At 36.8% G+C, this 22,940-nt stretch overlaps 1 protein-coding gene across 4 annotated transcripts in view; it reads left to right on the top strand.

The window, feature by feature from the left end:
• The first annotated feature begins 7,688 nt into the window (after positions 1-7,688).
• Positions 7,689-22,940, top strand: part of RGS7 (regulator of G protein signaling 7) — a 265,169-nt gene continuing 249,917 nt past the window's right edge. The window contains exons 1-2 of one of the 4 annotated variants that reach the window (XM_032183705.1): positions 7,689-7,890; positions 8,899-9,006. In XM_032183705.1, the coding sequence (XP_032039596.1) occupies positions 8,929-9,006 (78 nt within the window). In that variant the 5' untranslated portion in view covers positions 7,689-7,890; positions 8,899-8,928. The remainder of the gene's footprint in view (positions 7,891-8,898; positions 9,007-22,940) is intronic. The other 3 variants (XM_032183707.1, XM_032183709.1, XM_032183708.1) reach the window with 3 other exon arrangements.

Raw genomic sequence — 22,940 nt, 5'->3', positions numbered from 1 at the left:
CTATATCCTGAAAATCTCCTGCTGGTTGCCTGATTCCCTTGCATAAAATTTTAATTCCCTATCTAGGCGCACCAAAATGCTGCTTTTGTTACCCCCAGTTGACTTCACTGCTGCTTTCTGTCTCTATTTTCTTGCAAAACATAAGGTTTGCAACATTGCTATATTAGGGAGAAAAATATATATATACATTTTTTTAATGCTAAATGTTTTATCTGTGGGGCACCTTATCAGGCTTCACTGTTTGCTTCTAGTACTGAAATAGCAGAAGCCAACTGTATATATCTTGTGTTTAGCTGTTCTTTACAATGAATGGTACTGTGCAGTGTCACAAAGATAGACATGCTGGCATTTGGGAAAGAGTACACAAAATTAGATTTGTTTTCCTATGTCTTGCATCTTTTAATTTCCTTCTCCCTTGTTTTACCTCACTGCCTGGCTAATTCAGGCTGTAAGCTCTAGTCAGGGTGACTTGAATTTCCTCTCTTGCAAAGTGCCTTGATGCTACAGTGAAGCTTAAGTAAAGAAGTGTATTTTACTCATTGACTCCCAGATATTGGAAGCTGAGACAAGTCTTACTAAGACTTTTCTTGGCTATCCAAACTGTTGTGGCTGACTACTTTGAACTTGTAGGTTTATTGTTTTTTGAATTATTTTCCTAAACTTTCTTACAATTTTAGAGAGAATACAACCAAGGTGTTTTCACAAACATAACTTTCTTTGTCAGCCAATTGTTTTGAGCTACAGAATGTTCTCATAGCTGCAGTTTGGGGTTTTAAGGAAGTTTCCTTTAATATTTGAGGAGTTGCATAAAAGTTGAATGTCTGCTAATAATTGTGTAATCTGAAGGGATAATCTTTGTAATACGGGGTGAGTTCTGTGAGGGACTTGTATTTATGCTATGGTTTGAAAAACAAAACCAAACCACCCTAGTTTACGGTTGTATTATGTTGTTTTATAAATAGGAGTCTTCAGCTGACATAGAAACCTGCTTATATGCTTTACATAATTTTTTTCATTACTACTACTACTACTATTATTATTATTATTATTATTATTATTTTTAGAAACCTCGAGTTTCTGCAGAACTTAATTAAAAAAAAAAAAGCTGTCATTTCAGCCTGAATGCTATGTGGAGTTTTACAAGAATGAAAACCCCAATTATTTCTGTGAGGGATTTACTATATATTTATTGTGTGTACTTGGATATAAATGGATAAAGCTTGTGCATCACAAACTAAACCAATCAGTAAATTGGCTGATTTAAACCTTTAGAAAAACAAAATGACCTTGGGGGCTTGGTGGGGAGGGGGGGGGGGGGAAGACTGTTTGATCAGATTATCTGTGGATGTAAGGCAGGGAATCTGTGAATGTTAGAGGGAACTTCAAAATTAAATGTAGGGGAAGGAAGGAAAATGATGAACGAAGCCTGTTAAACTGCTGAGCTCTGTTTTTTTTTCTCCAGTGCGTTCAGCTCGGTGAATTAATTAGATTAAGTCACATCAGCCCTTATTGCTGGAAGGGTTCAGCAGGGAAGGGAATTTCAGTAGTAGCATGCATAGCTGAGCTTGGCACTTGTGGACTGCCTATGATGGTGTGGTGCTACCAGCTAAAGCCATTTCCTCACTAGGTAGCTGCCACAATTTTTGTTTTTACTTTTCTGTGATATGTGGAAACTTAGCTTATAGTTGGAAAGATATGTTGGAGAAAAGCTTATTTATTTATTTAAAGAGAAACTACCTGGGGCAACTGGGAGAAAAACAAAACAAAACAACATTTTACCATTTCTCTACTTGATGAAAGTTTCTAGAAGTTCTCTTTGTATTAACAGGGTAGGAGATCTGGTGTGCTAAGGGAAAATTTATACTCTTCAAAATTTCTGTTTTCCCTAATCTCATCTCATGAACTTCTTAAATACATCTTCCATTTCCCCAAAGCCATTTCAACAGCTTGCAAGAACCACCCACTGCTAACCATGACCAAGTCCTTTGTTTCATTCTCTGCTTTCTACAATCTCTTCTGAGCTTTCTTTTTGTTTTGTTTTGTTTTTATCCCTTCCTTCTGCTGGACTATTTTTATTTAGCAGCTCTTTTTTTGCCACACAGATTATTCCTTCAGCCAGTTCTCAGTGATTCCTGTTAATTGTCTTATGATGCCTTTCAAAAATTAAGCTGTTCTGGTCTGTAATCATGGCATTCTCATACACAGTACACTTTTCCCCTCCCTATATAGTGTTTGAGTCCTCCTTTCTCTATCCTTTCATGCTAAAGGATTCTAAATCTGTGACTTATTCCTAATTAATTCTTAATAAGGGGCTTATTCTATTCTGATCTGAGCAAATGCAGCCCTGTAAATCAGGCTTGAGAGATTTTCTTGAGGAGTAAAGGGAGAGAGCTAGTTACTTGGTTTGATGCAGTTTTGTTATTGTGATTGTTTTAGCCACAAGAACAAACAAAACCCCAAACCAGATCCAAAATAGCATTTTTTTCAACCTGAAACTAATGTCAGGTTGAATTAAGCTAATGGCTCACACTAAAAGAATTGTAGCTAAACTTACAAGATCACATTCACTGTTTTCTTACGTCATATAAAGTAGCTCAGTAGTTAGGGTGCTGCTGCATGAGGTATGCAACATTTCTGAAGATTTCTATATTAACCTGTAAATCTTCCATTTTTTTTCCTCCTTGGAGAATGTCATAAGCAGCAAGTAATGAGATGCTGAGAGCAATAGACCCTTATTTAAAATATTTTCACTGAAGCATAGATCAGATGTCTTATTTCCTACACTCCAGGTTCATCCTGTCAATAATCTCGTGATTGAAAAATGAAAAAGCCTCTCCAAGAGCTGTTTTGGGACTTAGGAGACTGGGATTTTGAACCTTGCTTGAATGAGAGAGGATGCTGGTAATGCAAGACCCAAACTGGACTGAATATATATATATATATATATATATATTTTTTTTTTTTTTTCAGGAAGATTAGCTGTATTACTACATGTTTAACTGATTTCTCAAGTTAGTGATTTAGACTTGAGAGTAAAAAGAATAATTAATCTTGAGAGTTCCAGGAATTTTTTAAGGAATATACTGTAATATTTTACATTTCAGTAAACACTCACTTTTTGAGGAAATGAGGGTGTATAGATGATTGTAATAGTTATTTGTCTGGAAAGAAAATTAATGTTGATGCATATTTCTTGTATATCAGATAGCTAATGTAACCTGTTTCTCCTTGAGAAAGACTGCCCTCTTTTGGATGTATCTAAAACTGGTTTAATTGTGAAGACTGTACAACTAGACATTGATCTGTTTTGACTGTTGAATTTCCATGGTTATCTGTGGTAGACACCATATTGATATAAAATTCTGTGTAGCTGTGGTTATCTATGACAGTAGTAGTCGACATCTTTGGTAGGATATGAAGTTAGTTGCATTTAAGTTTCATATATATGTAGATCTTACTATGTGTGATATACGTGGTATAAATATATATATCACTTTAAAAAAAAAAAAAAAAGGGTAATGGAAATGTGGTCTTTTGTTATTTCTAATAGTTTCCTAGTCATGTGAAATTATGCCTGTCCATAACTCTAGCATTTTTCGTTGTTGGTTTATCAGTCCTATTTTTTTCTCATTAAATCTAGAGTGCTGTTTAGTTACTTTCTTCTTTTCTGTTTTAAAAAGTCCTCTTTTTCTTGTCTTGGTCTCTTGCCCTATAAAACAGATGACATACAATTTTATCTTTAGCATCATAAATTGATAAAGGTAGTCTTTCAATAGAGTTGGCAGGTGGGTGACAAAATAGATGCATAGGCATCAAAAAAAAAAGACATGAAAGAAATAATAAAGTTTGAAAATCAATCAACGCAAGGTACATATCTAGCAAATATATATATTGTAACTTGTAATCATCTGAAGGGCATTTGATGACCTACATTAAATGGATTGATTGCAATTCATTCATGAAGGAGCAGCTGTTCAAATCAGGCTGAGGATTCAGTCTGGGATCTCTAGCTATCAATTCAGAGCATGGCACTGAAACACTTGCAGTTTTGTAGAATCACAAATATATCCATTCAATTTAAGTAGAACGGCCGTTTTCATGCTTAGCTAGGCTAGCAGAAAAAGAAAATCTGGGTTTTATACTTAAAGGTAGCACAGTAACAACTCATGTCAATATTTAGTGTTAGAGCCTAGCTGTCTAGAAGTTTTGCATTATTTTTCTAAGTTTGAATATGATTATTTATAATGCAGTAATGTTTCAAAATCTTGGTCATAGAACAAGATCATGCTGTTCTAAGAGGTTGCACAGCAAGTCTTTACTCCAAGGAACATTCAGTGTAGGTATAAGATGAGATAAATAATGGATATGGGCAGTGTGCTGCCATAATGTTACAGATCAGTAGAACAGACAAAAAATCCAGATCTTCATATCCAGATAGATGTTGTCTGTACGTAATATTCTGACTTAAAAATAGCTGTTATGTGTACCATCTGTATATGACATTACTAGAGACATTACTAGAATACTTGAGCTTTATTGACACTGCCAACTAAACACAGAAAATGTAGTCACCACCTTACTAAATCATGTACCTTTATTGCCTTGTTAGATAAAGCTGCCCCTTGGCAGCCTTTTTCTATCATCTTTGTTTTATTAATGAGTAGTTTTTGCTTTGCATTTTGAAAGAGAACATTCCTCTTCTGTCAGACCATGCTTTCTGGAGATGCTAATGCTAGCTGTGGATGAGATAAGTGATGACTTTCAACGTGAGAAGATGTGTAAATAATTTATGAATTAAAGCACATCCAACTGTATCAGAATGAGATTATCCGGTTAGGTATTTTGAAAAGAAATAAATTTCTTTTGACTTGTATTTATGAAGCTATCAATTCTAGCATCTGTTTCACCACAAAATGGTGACCAAAATAAATAAATAAATAAAATATGTTGGATTATTTCTGTTTTTCTCTTTTGCTTTGCCATTTCAAAGGTTAGAGCTTCTTTTTCATTTTGTCAGTGGACATGCTGATGAAATGGTGTGCTTCAGTGTAGCTAGTTTGTAGTTATGAGATACATAACAGTGATGACTGTGTTACTCCTTTGGTTCCAAGGACAAGATTAAATACTGTATGTGAAATATATTTCCTTTTGATATCAATGGACAAACATGTATTGACTTCAGCAGATCCAGATTGTTGCTCTGTCTACATATTGAATGAATTTTCTTTAGAATATAACTTACGGTAATGAAATTTGTTTGTTTCAAAGAAAATATATAAGCCCCACCCAAGTAGTATAACATCTTGTATTTTTCTTTATTTGTGAAATTAATCAGTATGTTTAAAGCAAAATCAAGATTGGAGGCAGAATTGCCAAAACTCTAACTCAGTTGGGGATACCTCTGCCTTCATTTTTGAAGAGGTTCTCAGAGAGTAAAAGCTTGGAAATGTTGTTGCATAGATTTAGTCAGCTTTGTTAGGGAGTTTTACAAAGACTTATAACTCCTGCCAAAATCTACTTGCTGAATGGCTTATAGGAATTAGGTGGATTAAAGACACATTGTAAACAAATTTGTGTATGTTGGCCAAGAATTGCAATACAAAAGAGTTTTGTTGTCTGTATTTTTTCACTTGGATTGGTAGTAAGATGAGGCGGAGTAAGAAAACAAGAATGTGACTTTATTGGAAACTTGCTAATGTTTGAATTTTTTAATCCCCTTTAACACAAATTCTTTACTAAATGTTGGCTGGCAGAGCAAATGGAAAGAGTATGTGTAAATCAATATTTTTAGTGATTTTTCTCCTCTTTTATGGTAAAATTGCATTTGAAGCATATTTTATGCAGTTCCCATTTTTACTCAGAAATTTGGACAACAGTCTGATAAATAAGAATGTGAATTTACTGCTATTCAACTTTTTAAACAGATTTTGGAAGACTTCTCTCTTGACATCAAGTACACCTTACACAGGTCTTACACAGTCAAATCTGTGGTATGTGAACTACTCCAACACTGGTCACTTGGGACATGTATGTGATGGCTAGGAAAACTAGATTGAGATCTTTACTGCTGGTATTCATTTCTCAACAGTGGACTGGACTTAATCACAGGGTCTGTTGGAAGATTAGAATTTTGAGGTTTCATTGTTTAGGTTCCTCAAGATGCTACTTTACATCAAGAAGTTTTTAATGGGAAATGAGACTTTTTCCAGTTCTGTTTATTTTTTAGTTTCATATTTTTCTCTGCCACTCTTTTCATCCATTGTAATTCTTTTTCCTTTACTTTCCTCTTTTGCTATCAAATTCTTTCACTTGTATTGATCTCTTCCATCTCAAAACTCCAAATTTTGCTCTAATCCAAATTTCTTTTTTTTCCACGGTGCCTTTTTCTTGTGACATATTAAATTATTCTTCTGTGGAAAAGTCTAGACATATGCTGTCTGTCTGCTACAGAGCTCCTTTCCTACCCAGTATATCCCCCTGAGCTGTGTTATTTATTCTTATTCTCTGTTGGGTCATTTCACCTTTTACTTCTACTCTCCCTAAAGACCATTCCATGTTTGAGGTCAGCTGTCTTTACTTCAGTGCTCGTTATAAGACCAGTATTAAACCTATCTTCCTTTCTTCCACTTCCTAAGAGGTCCAAATTTTCTTTGTTTTGTATGTGGCCCACTATCAATGCCTTAGTTAATTTGTCACTTGCTCTTTTAAAGGACTTGAAGGCATATGCAAAACTCGAAAGAGTAGTTAAGATTAGTTATCAGTAGTTGCTAATAGCTAACTTCTAACAGGATATTGTTGATTTGAGTCTCTTTGGGATGTGAGGAAGGTAGAAAGAGTGAGGATGACAGTATGTATGGAAACCTCTGTGTGTCTATTGTGGGATTCCAACAGTGCACACTCCACAAGGTGCAGTGCACTGTAGAAGATTTATTTATTTCCAAGATCATCCTTGAAATTTGAATAAGTTACTGTTTCCAGACAAGATGCTTTCAAATGGGAATATCCCAAAGCTAACCACTTAAGTATCTTCTGTTCTTGTGGATGTTGCATGCAGGGTTTTTCAGCATTTGGAAAATGAAAGCATTCTTATCCATGTGATGTTGAAAAATATGATCTACAGACCTTATTTTTAGTTTTATCGTGGTCAACTCTACATGCCTTTGCAAACGAGGGACAAACTGGACATAGTAAAATAGCCCTGAGGATGTCCTGAGGTGCCCTCAGGGCTCCTTCCCGTCAGGTTGGTACAGACCTGCTGTCTCCTGCTGCTCGGTGGTCTGCAGTGCCAACGGGGCACGAGCTCCCCACGGATTTTTTTTTTTTTTTTTTTTTTTTTTAAGCAAGAACGAGGGGGTGCCCAGAACAGGGCCGAGGATCAGGCAGAGCCGATCACCCTGCTGCTGCCGGTGAAGGTGCAGGAAGGAGATAGCGGGGAGCAGGTGTCGCCTGCGCCTCTCGCACCACCTTCCCTCCTTCCTTCCCCATCCCATTAGCCCATATTTCTCTTCCTGCCCAGCCCTCCGGCACTGCCTAATCTCATTTCCAGGGGCCGCTGCCAGCTCTGCAGCAGCTGCAGTTCCTTGGCCGCCGCTTTCGGCGAGGAGAGGCGGAGGCGGCGGCGGAGGCAGCAGCAGCAGCACCTTTGACGTGCCCGTCCCCCACGTGACGGCCGCTCCACTGCGGGGCGGGCGCTGCGCTGCCGCCGCTCCGGCAGAGCAGAGAGAGAGAGAGAGGAGAGCCGCAGCCCCGGCTGTGTGTGTGTGCGTGTGAGCGTGTGTGTGTGTGCCCGCGTGTGATGAGCGAGCGCCGCCGCGTACCCCCGCCCGCTGCCGGCTGACGCCGCCCGCGCGGGGCGCGCCCGGAGCCGCAGGAGTGACCTTGGCCCGCCAGGTGAGGCGAGCGCGGCCGCTGTCCGCGGTGCTGAGCGCGGGGCCGCCGCTGTCCGCGGTGCCGAGCGAGCTGCTGCTGCTGCTGCTGCTCTCCGCGGGGCTGCCGCTGCCCGCGGTGCTGAGCCAGCACACGCCTCTCCCCGCTGTGCTGAACGCGCCGCCGCCGGGCTGCCGGCCATTTGCTGCGCCCGGGCGGCGGGGAGGGCTCCGGAGGGGGGTGCTTGGGGTAGGGCTCAGTCCGCCGGGCTCCCCGCGGCCGCCGGCGCGGTCCGTAGATGGAGCACGTTCTCACACCTGCGTGCAAAGCCAGAGCGCTGGCTCGGTGCAGCTCCCGTGTGGCCGGGGGGGGAGGGAGGGAGAGAGGGCAGGAGACGGGGCTGGCGGCCGAGCCGGTGGTTTGTGGTGAAGTGCGAGGAAAGTAGGTGAAAGCAACCGGGAAGCTTGTTTGCCTTCTTTCGTATCCCACCCCCACCCCCAATACTCCCTGCAACCTGCTCCCCTCCCCCGGCACATTACATGGTGAATTGTGGAGAAGTTGAGAGTGGGTGGGTGGCTTTTTACATGTTTGTGTGCTGTGAAAGTTGCTTTGGCCCAAACGGTGAAGAGAGGGCAGCGCTGCACATGCAGTCATGGCCCCAGTCAGTGCCCCCTAAACTGTGGTCTTAGGTGCAGAACATCCCTCACTGAAGCTGTGTAGAGGAGGGAAGAGGGCTTTTAGAGGAGGCACCCACATGATATGGTGGCTGCTGGTGTGTCAGGGAGCTATTTGGAGTGACAATTCATTACAGGCTAAATTAGATTAACATATTACATTCATTACTTACAGGCAAAAGAGAGTAGTGACAGTAAAAGGTGAATTAACTGCTTTGCTTTGGTGTAAATATCTGTTGGAGTTAAGGACATCCACTGGTTCTGATAATGTGTTGGTAAAAATTCAGGTCCGTTAATTATCAAGAAAGGAAGGAAACCTGAGGCAGTGGCTTAACGAGACCACTTTTACCTTTTACAGCACAACAAAAGCAGATCAAATCTGTGGGACATGGCACAAGGAAATAATTACGGACAAAGCAGCAATGGGGTGGCCGATGAATCCCCAAACATGCTGGTGTACAGAAAGGTAAGCTTTGCTTTTCAAAAGCTGAGGACGGTACTTCAGGAAATGGTGACGTCCTGAACTCTTTTGCCTAGCAAGTGAGGCCATCATTTTTACTGTTTCTCTACGCTGTACTGAATAGAAGCTACTGCTTTGCTTTGGTGTGAATGAAGCAGAATGATTTCTGAACACAATCACCTGACATGGACTTGGACTCTTTTTTTATCTGTTGATGTTTATGCTGCCTAATGCAGATCAAATGGCATGTGAAAAGTAGATCTATATTCCAGGTACTGCTAGTGACTCCTATGTTACAAAGTGACTGGATTTGTTGTTTTGAATGGTAAAATATAAATGCACGTGTCAGCTGTGCATCGTGTTCAGGATCAGTTGGTTTTGATTCGAAATACTTGATATATTTAATTCACTTTATGCATAGAAACATATGACATGTGCCAGAGACTGGAAGATGTTTTGATTTCAAGCATTCACTTGTAATACCTATTAGTAAAATGAATTCATATATTTTAAAGCAAAATATTAACTACATAATGTATTATTTTGTATTGCTCTCTCTGGGCAAAGATTCTTAAAGTGTAGGAAAGTCAGAACCATTAACTTATATGAGGAGAAAACTGATTAAAGATATTATTTATCTGCAATCATTAGAACTTAAAAACAAAAGAAATTTAAACAAACAAACAAAAAAAAAACACAACAAAACAAACATACACTTCAGGGATTCTCTCTGGGAAGGATTTCTAATGTAATTATTCTAATAGCATCAATATACAAATTTCCAGACACTGTACTTCAGGAGTGGGGGTTATGTAGCCATTATGCTTTCATTTATGTGGCAGTAGATGCTTGGGGATTTTGAAATGGTTGATACACTATTATTTTTTACTGTAAACTTGGTGATTGTGTTTATTTTGATAAATCTTTAATTGCATTTTTCAAGAGAGAATAGCAATTTCTAATAATAGAGAAAAAAAGATGCTCTTGCACACTGAAATACATAATTACATAACTACTTGTTTATTCCTAGAATGCAGTACTTTCTAGCTTGTTTGTTTTTATCAGGTGGAAAAATCAATATATTTTAAAAGGCACTGACTTTTATTTTTGCAAGTTAACTGTAACAAAATATCCAATATAAACACAGTTTAGTCTTTGAGGAGAAATGAGGCATCAACAGTAAGTTATCTTTTCCCAGAAATTATAAAATAGTCTCAAAATTAAGATGGATACATGGCTTATTTTTCTTTCCTATTTTAAAATATATTTCTGATTTCAGTGGGTTCTGATGGTATTTGCTCTGTTGAAAAATTATATTTTTTTCAAAAGTGAATGAATTTATGAATTTAACCTTCATTATATGTCTATGTAAAATTGCACATCTAGAAAAATACAGGGTTACCTTAAAATTGACATCACAAGTGTGTTTCAAAATGAAATCGTGTGCATTAATTTATATGTAAAGATGTTCTGCATATATTAAAAGCAATGTACCAAAACTTATATTATATTACAAGCCTTCATAGGGTTTTGATCTTTCTGGACAGAATTTTTTCATATTTGTACTCTGTGCTGAGAAACAAATCTTTTCTCTGCTTACTTAGTACACAGAGGAGAAAAACAGAGAAACTGTCTTTTCCTGTGGTGTCTTTGTCTCAGCAGCTGTCCAAGCTTGTGATCTATTATATTTAGTATTACCTCATGCCAGAATTTAACGTTGCCCCAGAGCAGCCTCCAGATTCAAAGGAAACTTCTGAAGCAGGTGACAAGAATCCTGGTGATGCAGGGAAAATTTGAAAATGGGGAGTGGGAATAGGACATAAAACCTTGGTTACATGTTCAGCATCAAATACATTTTCAGTTCTCTGTAATCAGATGTATGGGGATGGTATCAATTTGTCTTCTAGTATAGCAATGGTCCTTCTCTTGTTATTGTTAAAATGCAAGTGGTGCACCAAGTATTAAACTTCCCAAACCTTCCCAAATCTTCTACAGTATTACGTGCCATATCTATTTTTATAGATCTCAACTTATTTTTGTAGCATACTAAATCAAAAGGGTCATTTAAAGTTGCTAGAGTAGAGAGAAAACTTAGAATAGTCTTCCCTATGGCAATATGCAAGGAATAGGTGACAAAATAATAGATAACTTAAAAAAAAAATCCCCTACCTTTTTCTACAGTAAGTTATTGGTTGTAGTCAAATGTGTTATAATTTCTGTGCCTAGAACATAAGAGAAGGATAGTTAAGTAGAAATCGTTTCATTTCAGAATATATTGTCTCTGAATATCATTCTTTAATAGCAACAACTAAATCACAGGATTCCTTGTAATACATTTGAAAACACAATACTTCTGTCTGTCATTGTGTTGGAAATGAAAGCGTTGTGCAGAGTGAACAAAGAACTTGATCTGCCAACTCTGTGAAGGACTGTTTTTTGGCCAACTGAAAAAAATATTAATAGTTGTTAGGGGAAAAAAAAATATTAAAAGTGCAGTTGACTGGCTTCAGAAGGAAAATGAATTTGAAGTCTTGTAATTTGAATAACACTGCAATTTTTCTTTTAATTTTTATTTTTTTCAGTAGTTTATACAATGCCAACACATGGAGTAGCATTCATTTTCTGATATATGTGCCTGCAAGGAATAGGTGGGACACTTTTCTTGTGATAATAAGAACTAAAATTTGGCCATGCTATGTGAAGACAATGGCTATAAAAATATAATTATGTAAACTGATGATTCTTGCTAGTCTGTCTAACTTCCAGACAATCTGAACTAAGTATATTCTAAACTATGAGGACTTTCAGCCCTGGGTTTTCTAAATCCTGATTATGTCAGGAGCATTTTGCAGGAAATAGAAAGAGCGTTCTTTAGAGAATGAAGTTCTGGTGTTTACAAATTGAGTATTATTGCACTTTAAAGTAAGTTGTGAACTCTTGACATGGAAGTTTTTCCTTTTTTTTTTTTTTTTTTTTAAATCTTGTGGTTTTTTTTTAAATCTGGTTTGTGATTAGTTACTCATCTGAGGGATTGAAGAAAGATTATCAAAATGCAGTATAAAGCATATTTTTCTTATAGTAGCTTGTATTCACAAAAAAGTTTTATTGCATTTTACTTTCAGATATGAAATACTCGGGAAACAAACGAACAAACTGTAGGATATTTTACTTCAATATTCCATGCATGCATAATTCTAAAATGACTTATTTGAATCTATGATGGAAAAGGCAGTAACATGAATGAATAGTTCCTTACATCATTTTTATTCTGCCTCTTAAGATGCTTATGTGTCAGTGGTTTTATGCCTTGGGGAATACTTTCTATTTTAATAGAACGTCAGTTGCATTATTCTTTTTGGCTATCAGCCTAATTATAAAGTAATGACATGTGACACATCATTGGTACTGACATACCTTGGAAAAAGTCCTGAATTTTTCTGCCAGTAGCCTTAGGCAAACATGGAAAATGTAAAATAAATAAATAAATAAATAATAAAAAATAAAAAAAATCCTGCTTTTACTTCCTCTCCAACAGAGTTCATTTCAGTCAGCAATTAAAAGACATAAGACATTATGAGCTAAAGGTAAGGTTTCTAAAGAAATCTTGGATTTCTTTAACGCTAGTTTATTGCTAGAAGTTAGGTCTTAAAGAAGATGCTTGAGATGTAATATATGGTCTATGTATTGTGCAGTTTCAGAGCCCAACTTAGCCTGTTTTGTGCGGTGTGTGGCACAAATGATTCAAAAAGAGTAGTCTTTGAAGAACTTCCATTTTAGACTTCCTGCTGGTCCTACCAAACCTTTGTTTATCTTTCTGGTCTGTTCTTTGTTTACTTTTTTAGTTAAACATATGCTGCAAGGATTAGAAGTTTAATGGTTATTGTATTGCTGTCTGAACTAGCTTCATTTGAGAGATGATGATCTTATTTTGTAACAGTAAGATTAACCTTGTCTGAATAGTAATATTCTTGTGACTGAGGCTTTGATTCTCCGTATTCCTCACTGCCCCAAATGTTAAAATAGCTTTTTCCAAAGCTGATTAGAATTGCTAACAGTTGAGGCTTTCAGTGCTGTAATAATGTGAGTGATGTGTTTGTTCTGTTCTTGTGTCAATTGTTGAAGGTCATATACACCAGTACCCATGTATAGAAAAAGCTGAATTTATAATCTCAAGCTAGTTTTTAGTTTACCATCGTAGAAGCTATGACTCCCAGATGTGATACTTTAAAAAATATTGTAAAAGAGCATTAGAAAATAGTGAGCACCATCTTCCAATAACCATTCTTCTATCCTCTGCTTGTACAAGAGGTGACTTTCAGGGTTGAGTGCATATAATACTGTGTTCTCATGTGGCTTTTATGTAGTGTTCACTTAAAAAAGATTGTTGGGAAAAAATGATATCAGTTAACTCTATTCCATGAAGCCTGTGAAGGTAAGGGAGGGTGTAGTAGGTGGCATTTTTCTAAGTGCTGTCACTCACTCATATAAGAATTAATTTGATACTATGCATTTCTGAGTACACTGTCATAACTTATGTGTGCATCTTGATCCCAGTGAAAACTGCAGAGTTTGTTACTCCATTGTACATGCAAATGCCAGGGTGGTACCTGAATTTATGTTTTTGGGAATTAAATTACAGTAAACCTGTACAATATGAAGTTTGTTCTTAAGAGCAGAATGGTGATGCTGTTGCAGTTTGTGCAAAGTGTGAATGCTGTTCTTGGTCTTATTCTGACACGCTTATGTATAGAATTGACTGAGATCAATCCACAATTATGGGCCTTGGGAATTCTGACTGTAAGATGTGAACAGAACTTTCCTCCCTCTTCAGCACGAACATCATGAGGATGTTCATAGTTCTGGAGTAGCTGGTTGCTGTTAAAGTAAGCTAGGTGATAGTTAGGGGGCAGGAACTCAATACTGAGGGACAGAATAGTTGCTAGATTCTGCGGAGTGCCCATGTTTTGCTGTATGCTCTCACCCCTTCTTCTTAGTTTATGTTGTATCTACCAGCTGTGCAGTTGTTCTTTTTTATGCTGTATCCACTTCTGGAATAGTTATTGTCAACACTAGGTAGAGAATACATGTATATGCTTTGGCATCATTTGTGATAAGAGCAGTATAAAGGATTTGACTGTCTTGCAACTATACAGAACCACTGAAAATGCAACCCAAAGAAACATGATTAAAACACTGTCTACTGGAGTTAGCAGGTGGCTAGATCTGCAGATGTGAGAGGTGCACCTGCCCTGCGTGTTTGCTTTGGTGATTCCTGCTGATATTTTTATTTCTTTCTATTCTCTTCTTCCTTCCACTAGGAGTAGAAATGTATCAAGTGATTTCACAGTGAGAGGTTTGCTGCTTCTTACTGTTGGTCTAAGCTTGATGTGCTCAGATCACTAGCATTACTGTCAAATACAAAACCACCACAGAATTCTGTGCCACCATGTTACTTCCTTTCTCCATCCCACGTGCCACCTGAAAACTGTATGTGTCTGTTTTGATTGTGCGTTGTCATTTTTAGTTTCTCTCCATTTTTCCTTTGAAGCAGTCTACATTTGTAACTATGGAAACAATGATGCTATTGATAGTGACGTGCAATATGGAGTCAGAATTTGTTTGTTTGGGAGTTTTTGTATTTTGTTTTCTTTCACTTCAGACTTCCAACATGGTTTCTGGAGTGCAGGAGTTTCTTGTAGTAACCTGTATCAGATGATAACATTTGAAAGATTCCCACCAAAGCTGATATGAACAAGACTACATTAAAAATGTACGTGCAAATAAAACTTGTTAAAATATGGCTATTTTTCCATTTCAGCAATAACAAACAATTGAAATTTATTTGTAGTTTTAAGTATAGGAAACACCACAACAACTTCTTCAGATCAATCTGTAAAAGCTGCTGAAACAGAAGAAACTTGGTTTATGAAGTTCATCTGCAGTCTTAATCCCTGGTGGAACCTAGAAGAAACGGAATGTCATCAGCAGAATATGTCTGGTGCTTTCATGCTATAAAACTTTTCATGCAAATTGGTGGGAAGGGTTAAGACTGCAGATCTATTAAAATACAGGGTGTGAATGTAGTTAGCTTTCAACTATATCTTAAAAAAAAAATACAAAAGAGTTGCATATAATTATTGTCTGTGTTACCAGTGGGTAGGCTGAGGCATGTTAGAGCAGTGGAAAAGCTAGAATTCTCTTTTTGATGAAGTAGAACATGGTATTTTCTACAGAGAAGGGCTGAGCTTGCAAAATACTGCCTGGACTGACTTCAATATGTTCCATTATTATTACTATTTAATGAATTGCAGCGGTAGGGGGAAGGAGCTGGTAATGCGGGAGGATAACTTCTGTGGATTTTGATCAAGGAAAGAAAAGTGTGGATTTTAATGGTGGTAATGTAAACCTTAGGCAAATGTATGAGGGGAGAAAATTTTGTGAGTGGGGATAGTCAGAGAAGACTGAACCACTTCAGTAAAAATCTTCAAATGAAACTTTTAGATGATGATGCAGTGAAGAAAAAGTAGGAAATAACACCTACAATTTTCCACAACAAAGGGATCAGCTGGGAATTTTGATTTTGGCTTTGATTCCAATGAGCTACAAAAAAAAAGTTGGAGATAAAGAGGTTGAGCTGGTTATAAGAGTACATGTAGCTTATAATAACTGGAATGTATATGGCAAGAATGATGTTGCCTGGTAAGCCAAACATTAGTCCTTGGAGCTGAACTGTCTGAGAACTGGAGTTTGAAGCCTTAGCTTTATCTGGAGTGGGAGAGCTGCTTGGGGTTTGTGCAGGAAAGCAAGCTGGCCAAGAAACTGAGCTGTAGGAACAGGAATAGAAGCACCACATAAAGCCATCATAACTGTCAGTGAAGCTTTTACTAGATAACATACAAACTTCTTCACTGACAGGGACAGAAGCTTGATATTAATGAAACAAAAAACTCAAACTGTAGAATTTAAACATCTGTATATTGCAGTCTGTTAAATTGTTCAAAAATTGGTTTATATAATAGGGAAAAATTTTTCAAATCAAATATGCATTTCAATTAAAACCCCAAATGGTTTTCAAATGGTGGGAGTCCAGAACTAACTATACTTTTTATTTCTTATGAGAACAGACTTCAGATTATTGTCCTTTTGGATTTTCACTGAACTCCCCAAAATAAGGAGTTGGTCTGTATCATGAGCATTCAGTTATTCTTTGAGTAGTTTCATCATACCTTTTCTTTTCTTCTTTTTTGTTGGGGTCTTGGTCATCTTCCCTAAGCCTATGCTTAGTTTATGTGATACCCTGCTATGGTAGCCAGTTTATAATCTTTGTATTAATTATCCTCATACAACTGGGGCCTGTTTTTTATGCATGTGTCTTTTTGAAAGCTTCCTTTGTCAGATGCTGCTATGAGTTTCCTTCAATTTATTTGTAATGCTCTGTCCATTTCCGAGAAGATAGCTTTGTCGGCTGAGCTTCAGTGAAACTGCTTTGTCTGTGGAAGTAAACAGGGCATTGCTCTTACTTCTGTTACCTGCTTTTCCCTCAAAGATACTTCAGGTTAAAAGTTCACTGTTGATGAATTAGGAACTGGAGAAATGACACCATAATGTATATTTTATACATCTTTTTCATTGCAGATGTGTAACTCCGTTGCCTATTTTTTCAAGTATTTTACAATTATTTTGCTATTTCTACTCAGAAACATCTTTGATAGCCACTGAATGAAATCTGAAGTGTATTAGATCCATGGTGTCATTCATATAAAAAATCCTTTTTGGGGAGATGTCTAAGGATTTATCGTGTTGCAAAAAATTTGGTGATTTCATTCTTAAAAAACCTTAAGCAGGTGCTGAAGAGATCCTAAGGACCAGCCAGATAGAAATCTATCCATGGAAGTTAGTGGAAAATAAAAATAAAATAAAAAAAAAGTCATTTTCCTGTAATTCTTTTTACAGATTTATGAAAAGATACTTCTGAGAAGTGCATTTCAGGTAAAATGGGAAATTTGAAAAATACATGTATTAATTCTTCTGCAACACTGCTGCTGCAGTTTGTGATTGTTTTCAGTAGTATTCCAGTAGTCTAATCTGACAAAGAGATTGGTGATTATAAATATCCTCAGAGCAACGCAGAGTCCTGCTGCTGTGGGACAAACTGTGACAGTGGGGTGGGCCAGTTCTTATGATGTAGTCTTGTGGGGTCAGGAATCTTACTGGCATATTGCTGTTGTGACAGTTATGTTTTTGTGCATGTTTTTTATTGATTAAATAACAAGTCACATTTAAACAAAAAAAAGGCTTTCAACATACGTGGAAATTGTTTTGGAGGGAATATTACAGCAGCCAAACCATCTTGTATTGAGTCATAATTGTATATGCATGAACAGAAAGCTTGTATTCATGTACCTTTAAAACATAATGGTCTTTGAGAGTATGTCATATATATGATATAGCAGTATTGTACCTTTCCTACCATGCTGTAAAAATGAATTGCATGTATTTGTCAATATGATTCATTCATCTTGTATATGCAGTGCAGCTAAAATAAATCTGAATTCCTGTCTTTGAGATTCTGTTTGCAGTACAGAAGTATTTTGAATAGATGTTATTTAAAGATGCCCTAAATTCTGATGGAAATACAGTTTTTCTGATCTACTTTTATATCAGGATGTATAAGCAGTTTACTGAACGCACTTTAAAAGAAAGACATATTAGGGCCTCTTAACAGCTACACTTCTCTGAACTACAGACTGTAAGAGGTTTAAATCTGAATTAGATTCTGCCCTCAGGTGTAGATTCACAGCACCTCTGGATATCAGTGGGAGCTAAACAATTACATTTGATACAAAATCTGTATCAAAAAGAAAAATGGCAAAGCTTAAAATAAAACAAAAAACACACAACCTTGAGTTAGATATTTTTACAAGAACTTTCATTGTGTTGTGTGCTTCAGTCTTTATGGAGTGCATATAGGACATTTTGCATCTGTACCACAAAGTCCTTGCTGTTGGCATGTTTAGTGATATAGGCATGTAAGTGTGATCTGAAGAATAAACTAATGATGTAAACTAATAATGTAAAATAGATGATATGCAGAATAACTAAACTCAATCAAATTATATAAATAGTAACCATTTACTTTGATAAATTTAAGGTACTCTGTACAAAGTACTACCTGGAATGTGGTAATATACGGTGATTGTAGGAATTCTCCTTTAGCCAGATAGAACACACTAAAGAACAAAAGTTCTACCCAGCTGCTTACAGTATTACTAGATTTCAGATGTCTCAGCTTTTTTTCAGAGTTACTAAGCAACCACAAATCTCATTCAAGTCACTAGGAGCTAAAGATTTTTAGTACCTTTTCACAAATCATGCCTATAACCCTAGGGTATCATCACAGTACCTGAATGAAAGGAGGGGGAGGGAGAGGGGAACAGAAAATGAGATTCTGGCCCTTGTAGTCTGGAGTCCATCAGAGGAGAAGAACTATACAAATACTCATAATGCTAATGCATTAATTTCTTTCTCTAAAGAGAAGATAAATGCTTTTGGCTTGTATGAAGCAGGAATAAATATTATAGTGCTTTATCGATATTAATTTCTTCAAGTGAAATTCATTTCTTAAAACAAAAAAAAAAAAACACCAAAAATGTAGTAAGAGAATGGTACCTTTGCTATAGGAAAATCATATAATGGAATCATAGAATGGATTGGGTTGGAAGGGATCTTAAATAGCACCTGGTTCCAACCCCTTGCCATGGGCAGGGACACTTCCCTGCAGACAAGGTTGTCCAAAGCCCCGTCCAACATGGCCTTGAACACTTCCAGGGATGGAGCACCCACAGCTTCTCTGGGAAACCTGTTCCAGTGCCTCACCACCCTCATAGTAAAGAATTTCCTCCTAAATCTAAATCTACTCTCTTTTTGTTTAAAACTTACCCTTTGTCTTGTCACTACACTCCCAGATGAAGAGTCTCTCCCCATGTTTCCTGTAGGCCCCCTTTAAATACCGGAATCTTTCAAAGTTTAGGCAACTGTTCTGTTCTACAGACACTTGTGACCTGAACTACTTAGTTTCATTTATTATGGAAGAAAATATTGCTGATCTTGCTTTCTCTTTGCCATCAACTCCACTTGTGTTAGAACTACTTTTGGTTGTCTAAGAGCATATTCAGTTGTTCATTAAACATGTGTTGTTCTCATATTGAGGTAGCATTTTTGTCTCATTTTGATATATATATTGACAAAAACTGTGGAGATGTTCTATCTGTTTATTTAGTTTCATTTGTGTTTATCTGCAGTGACACATCTGTAACTGTCACCACGTTAACTTATTAACAGAAACTTAAGTACGCAGTTGATCAGGCAGGCCATAGCCAATGCTATTGTCTCTGGGATTCTTTTATGCTTCTTTTCACTCTGGAAATTGAGGCATACCTTTGACTGCAAGACCACCAGACTTGTCCTTTCTAATCCCCTATTCCATTGTTCAGAATCTCTTATTTTAAGTTATGAAAATAATGTCATGAAGGTATAAAAGTGTACGTATGCTTCTGAACTTTCTACCTTTCTTTCCAAGTCACTGGTGTTTATTATGTAAAATAAAGATAACCACAGATGCTGAGATTTCACTTTATGTTATCTGGAAGGGTATTAGCACACAAGTGTATTAATTTTAAGTTCCTTCGACTTGCCATCCATCCTATTTAAAAAAAAAAAAAAAAAGTTTTGAGGAACTACACTTATTGATGTCTCTTCAAATAGGAATTCTACCTTTTTTTTTTTTTTTTCTCATGTGAAATGGTTTATTTAACTAGATTATTTTATGCGGCTTATTCTTGGTCATTCTTGGCAATATTGAAAGACATGGAATAAGTTCAAGGAGAAAATGCAAGTGAGGCACTGAAGGATTTATTTAGCATTATCCTTTATCATTTTATCACTTAATTTTATCACTTGCAATGTGTTTATCTTCATGTGAGCCATACCATCAACTGGTCTGGTGAAGATAAACAGGGTCAAACGAGGGCAGCACGAATCTGCAGGTGTGTTTGGAGATAATGCTGGAGATTCACTAGGTGGTGCTCTTCTCCCTGGGTAGTGAGCAAATATCCCGCAGTGATACTGAGAGGGTTTATGTTGAGGAAGAAAGGAATACTGGTCTCATAAATAGCGTGTTCCATGCTGGGTGTTGATGTTGGCGACCTATTCAAATAATTGATTGAGTCTTTTATAGTGGTTTTAATTCGTTGATATCCATTCTGCAGTTTTCAGGGTGGGAAGCCTCTACTGTCATCATGTGTTTGTCAGTGAGCCTAAACACTGCAGTTTGTTGCCTGCACTTGTTGCCTGTAGGAGACTGTTGGGTTTAGTATTCTACTGATAAACTGAAAAGATAATTTCTGTGCACAGAATAATATACTCGAAGTATAAATAAAGAAGTGGGTAAGTGATTTGGGGAGACCACTCAAAAGAGGCTGAGATCAGGTAATTTCCATATATATATATATATATATATATATATATTTTTTTTTTTTTTTTCAGTGCATGGAATGGTCACTTCCAGAATAGTAGATAAGGATCACCAAAATGGAAGTGGAGCTTGCTACAAATTCATTATTCACATTAATTGATCCAAATGTCAGTGGTTTTGTTTTCTGTTATCTTGGCAGACTTTAGCAAGAACAAAAAGGTTTCTGTATGTTCTCACCTTTCTCCATTATCTCACCTTTTTGACTTTTTCATATAATCCATATAGACATAGTAAATGAATTTTAGATGAGTATTCCAAATCTGACATGAATATCTTAGCATCTATTTAAGTTTTAGCCATACTGTTGGCTACATCTGAATATTTTTGTCCTATTCTTTTTGAAAGCTATGTTGGACAGAGGAAATTAACTGGTTAGACTTAACAGTGTTAAACAGAAACACTCGTTGTTCTGGGTGTTTGTTTTGTTAGCTATCCTTGGGACAGAAATTTCTTTAAACATAAAGCGTCTTAAAACATCTGATAGATGCAGTTAAGGTGGGAAATTTTCCCTCCTAAGTTTTGTTTTTTTTTTTTTTTTTTTTTTTTTTTCCTATTTACTTTATAGTTGTAGAGGTGGAATTTCACTTTGTGTGTCTCCAAATATGGAATAAATGTTGTCCTCACTCAGATTATTAAGGTTAATTCCTTGAAAATTACTGTATGGTCTCTGAGGAAGTGAAATGCTACAGAAGGTGTTATGCAGTGGCATTCTGGTGGTAGCATGCTAGGATTGAGAGGAGCGGGCTTTTCCCACTGAAGTAGGCTATAATGTACAATGAGTTAGATGAAATCTTATGTTTTGTTTATATTTTCAATATTCCCTTCAAAGTAAATGTCACGATCACTTTTGAAAGAATTTCCTTTCTACAAGCCAAGTAAGTTTTCGTAATTGACATATCAATTTTAACGTTAACTATTAAGACAGTGAATGATTTCTGACAAGCAAGAATAAATTAGATAATAGTCATTAGCCAGTGTAACTTCTTTTTCATGAATGAGGAGATGAATGATGTCTTGAGAATATAGTCTGTATTAGAACATAGTGGAAAGACTGGCAGATAGGATGTTGCACTGAAATGCAATAGTAGTCACAATTTTTTTTTTTTTTTTTTGCTAGAATGATTTGTGATGAATGGTCTGTTGTATCACTCTTCTAATATGTCAGATCTTAGCCTATTTCCTCCCTTTAGAGATTCAATGTGATCATGGAGTAGGAGACTCCAAGCATGGGAGAACTGGGTTAAGTCTAGGTTGTGCTGCTTAATTGTTTTTGAACAAATCACTCTATATCAAGGAAGGTGAAAAGCTTACAGGCTCTTTGTGCTTAGCTGTTTAGGATGCAGGTAAGTAAGAGTTAGGTATTGTTTTAAATGGTAGCTGAAACAGGATTGATCTTAAAAGTAAAGATCATTTGAACACTAATCCATTTTTTTTTGAGAAAGAAGATTAGAACCACAGAAATTCTTTGTTTGTGCAGTGCTGCAAAAATGGCTGGTGAATTCTTGTGATATCACAAGAATGCAATTTGCAGAAGAGCAAGAAGTGTGTCTAAAGTCAAGTATTGCATTTAGAATACAGGGCAGTGGGAATATGGATGTAATTCATTGTTCTGCTTTCCTGTTTGATAAAATGGTAGCAATTTTGTTTCCCATTTGAAATTTGGAGATAATGCAGCTGGACTTTAAAGAGACACTGAGGATAAAATTAATTATATTTTTTGATAGTGGATAGCATGGCGATGGCAGTATCACAGTAATGAATATTGCCTTTTTTTTTTCACTGATAGAAATTTTTTTCCAGTTGATTTTTCAGAATTCCACTGTGATGATGTGACTCATTACAGATCTAACCTTTGACTTTCTGACTAATAGATTCTGTATCATTTTTGAGTGAAGTTTCACTAGCCTGGAGAAGTTTGACTCCCAGTGGAGTGTTAAGCAGAGATACAGTGGTCGAATCACTGCATGGTGTGCTGATAGTATATTTCCTAGAGCCATTGTTTCTGTTTCTATACCTGCTTCAAATTCTTCTGTGAGTGATGACAGAGGGAAAAAATGTACATGACCTACAGTACTGGCCCATCTGTGAAGACCAGATGGCATCTGTAATATTTTTTCCCTTCCATTCCTTGTAAATTGTCTAGGGGAAACTCTTGCTGAAACAAGAATAGTGGAAGTACTGACTTTTATTGACAGAGTGGCATTTTGTGTTTTGTAACCACTGCAGCCCAACTATGTAACGCGTATGAATACCATGTTTGAAATAATATGAAATTCTATGAAACCCAAATTTAGGGCTTTTTCATGCCACTAAAAGAACAGAGAGGATATCTGTAACTAAAGCAATGTGTAGGAGCCATGTTTATGAGATTTTGCTTCCCAGCAGTTTGAAACTAATCAGAATACTG

This window comes from Aythya fuligula, chromosome 3, assembly GCF_009819795.1.
Source record: "Aythya fuligula isolate bAytFul2 chromosome 3, bAytFul2.pri, whole genome shotgun sequence".
Taxonomy (NCBI): Eukaryota; Metazoa; Chordata; class Aves; order Anseriformes; family Anatidae; genus Aythya; species Aythya fuligula.
The sequence above is the reverse complement of the archived record's forward strand: the minus strand, read 5'-3'. Positions and strand labels throughout refer to the sequence as shown.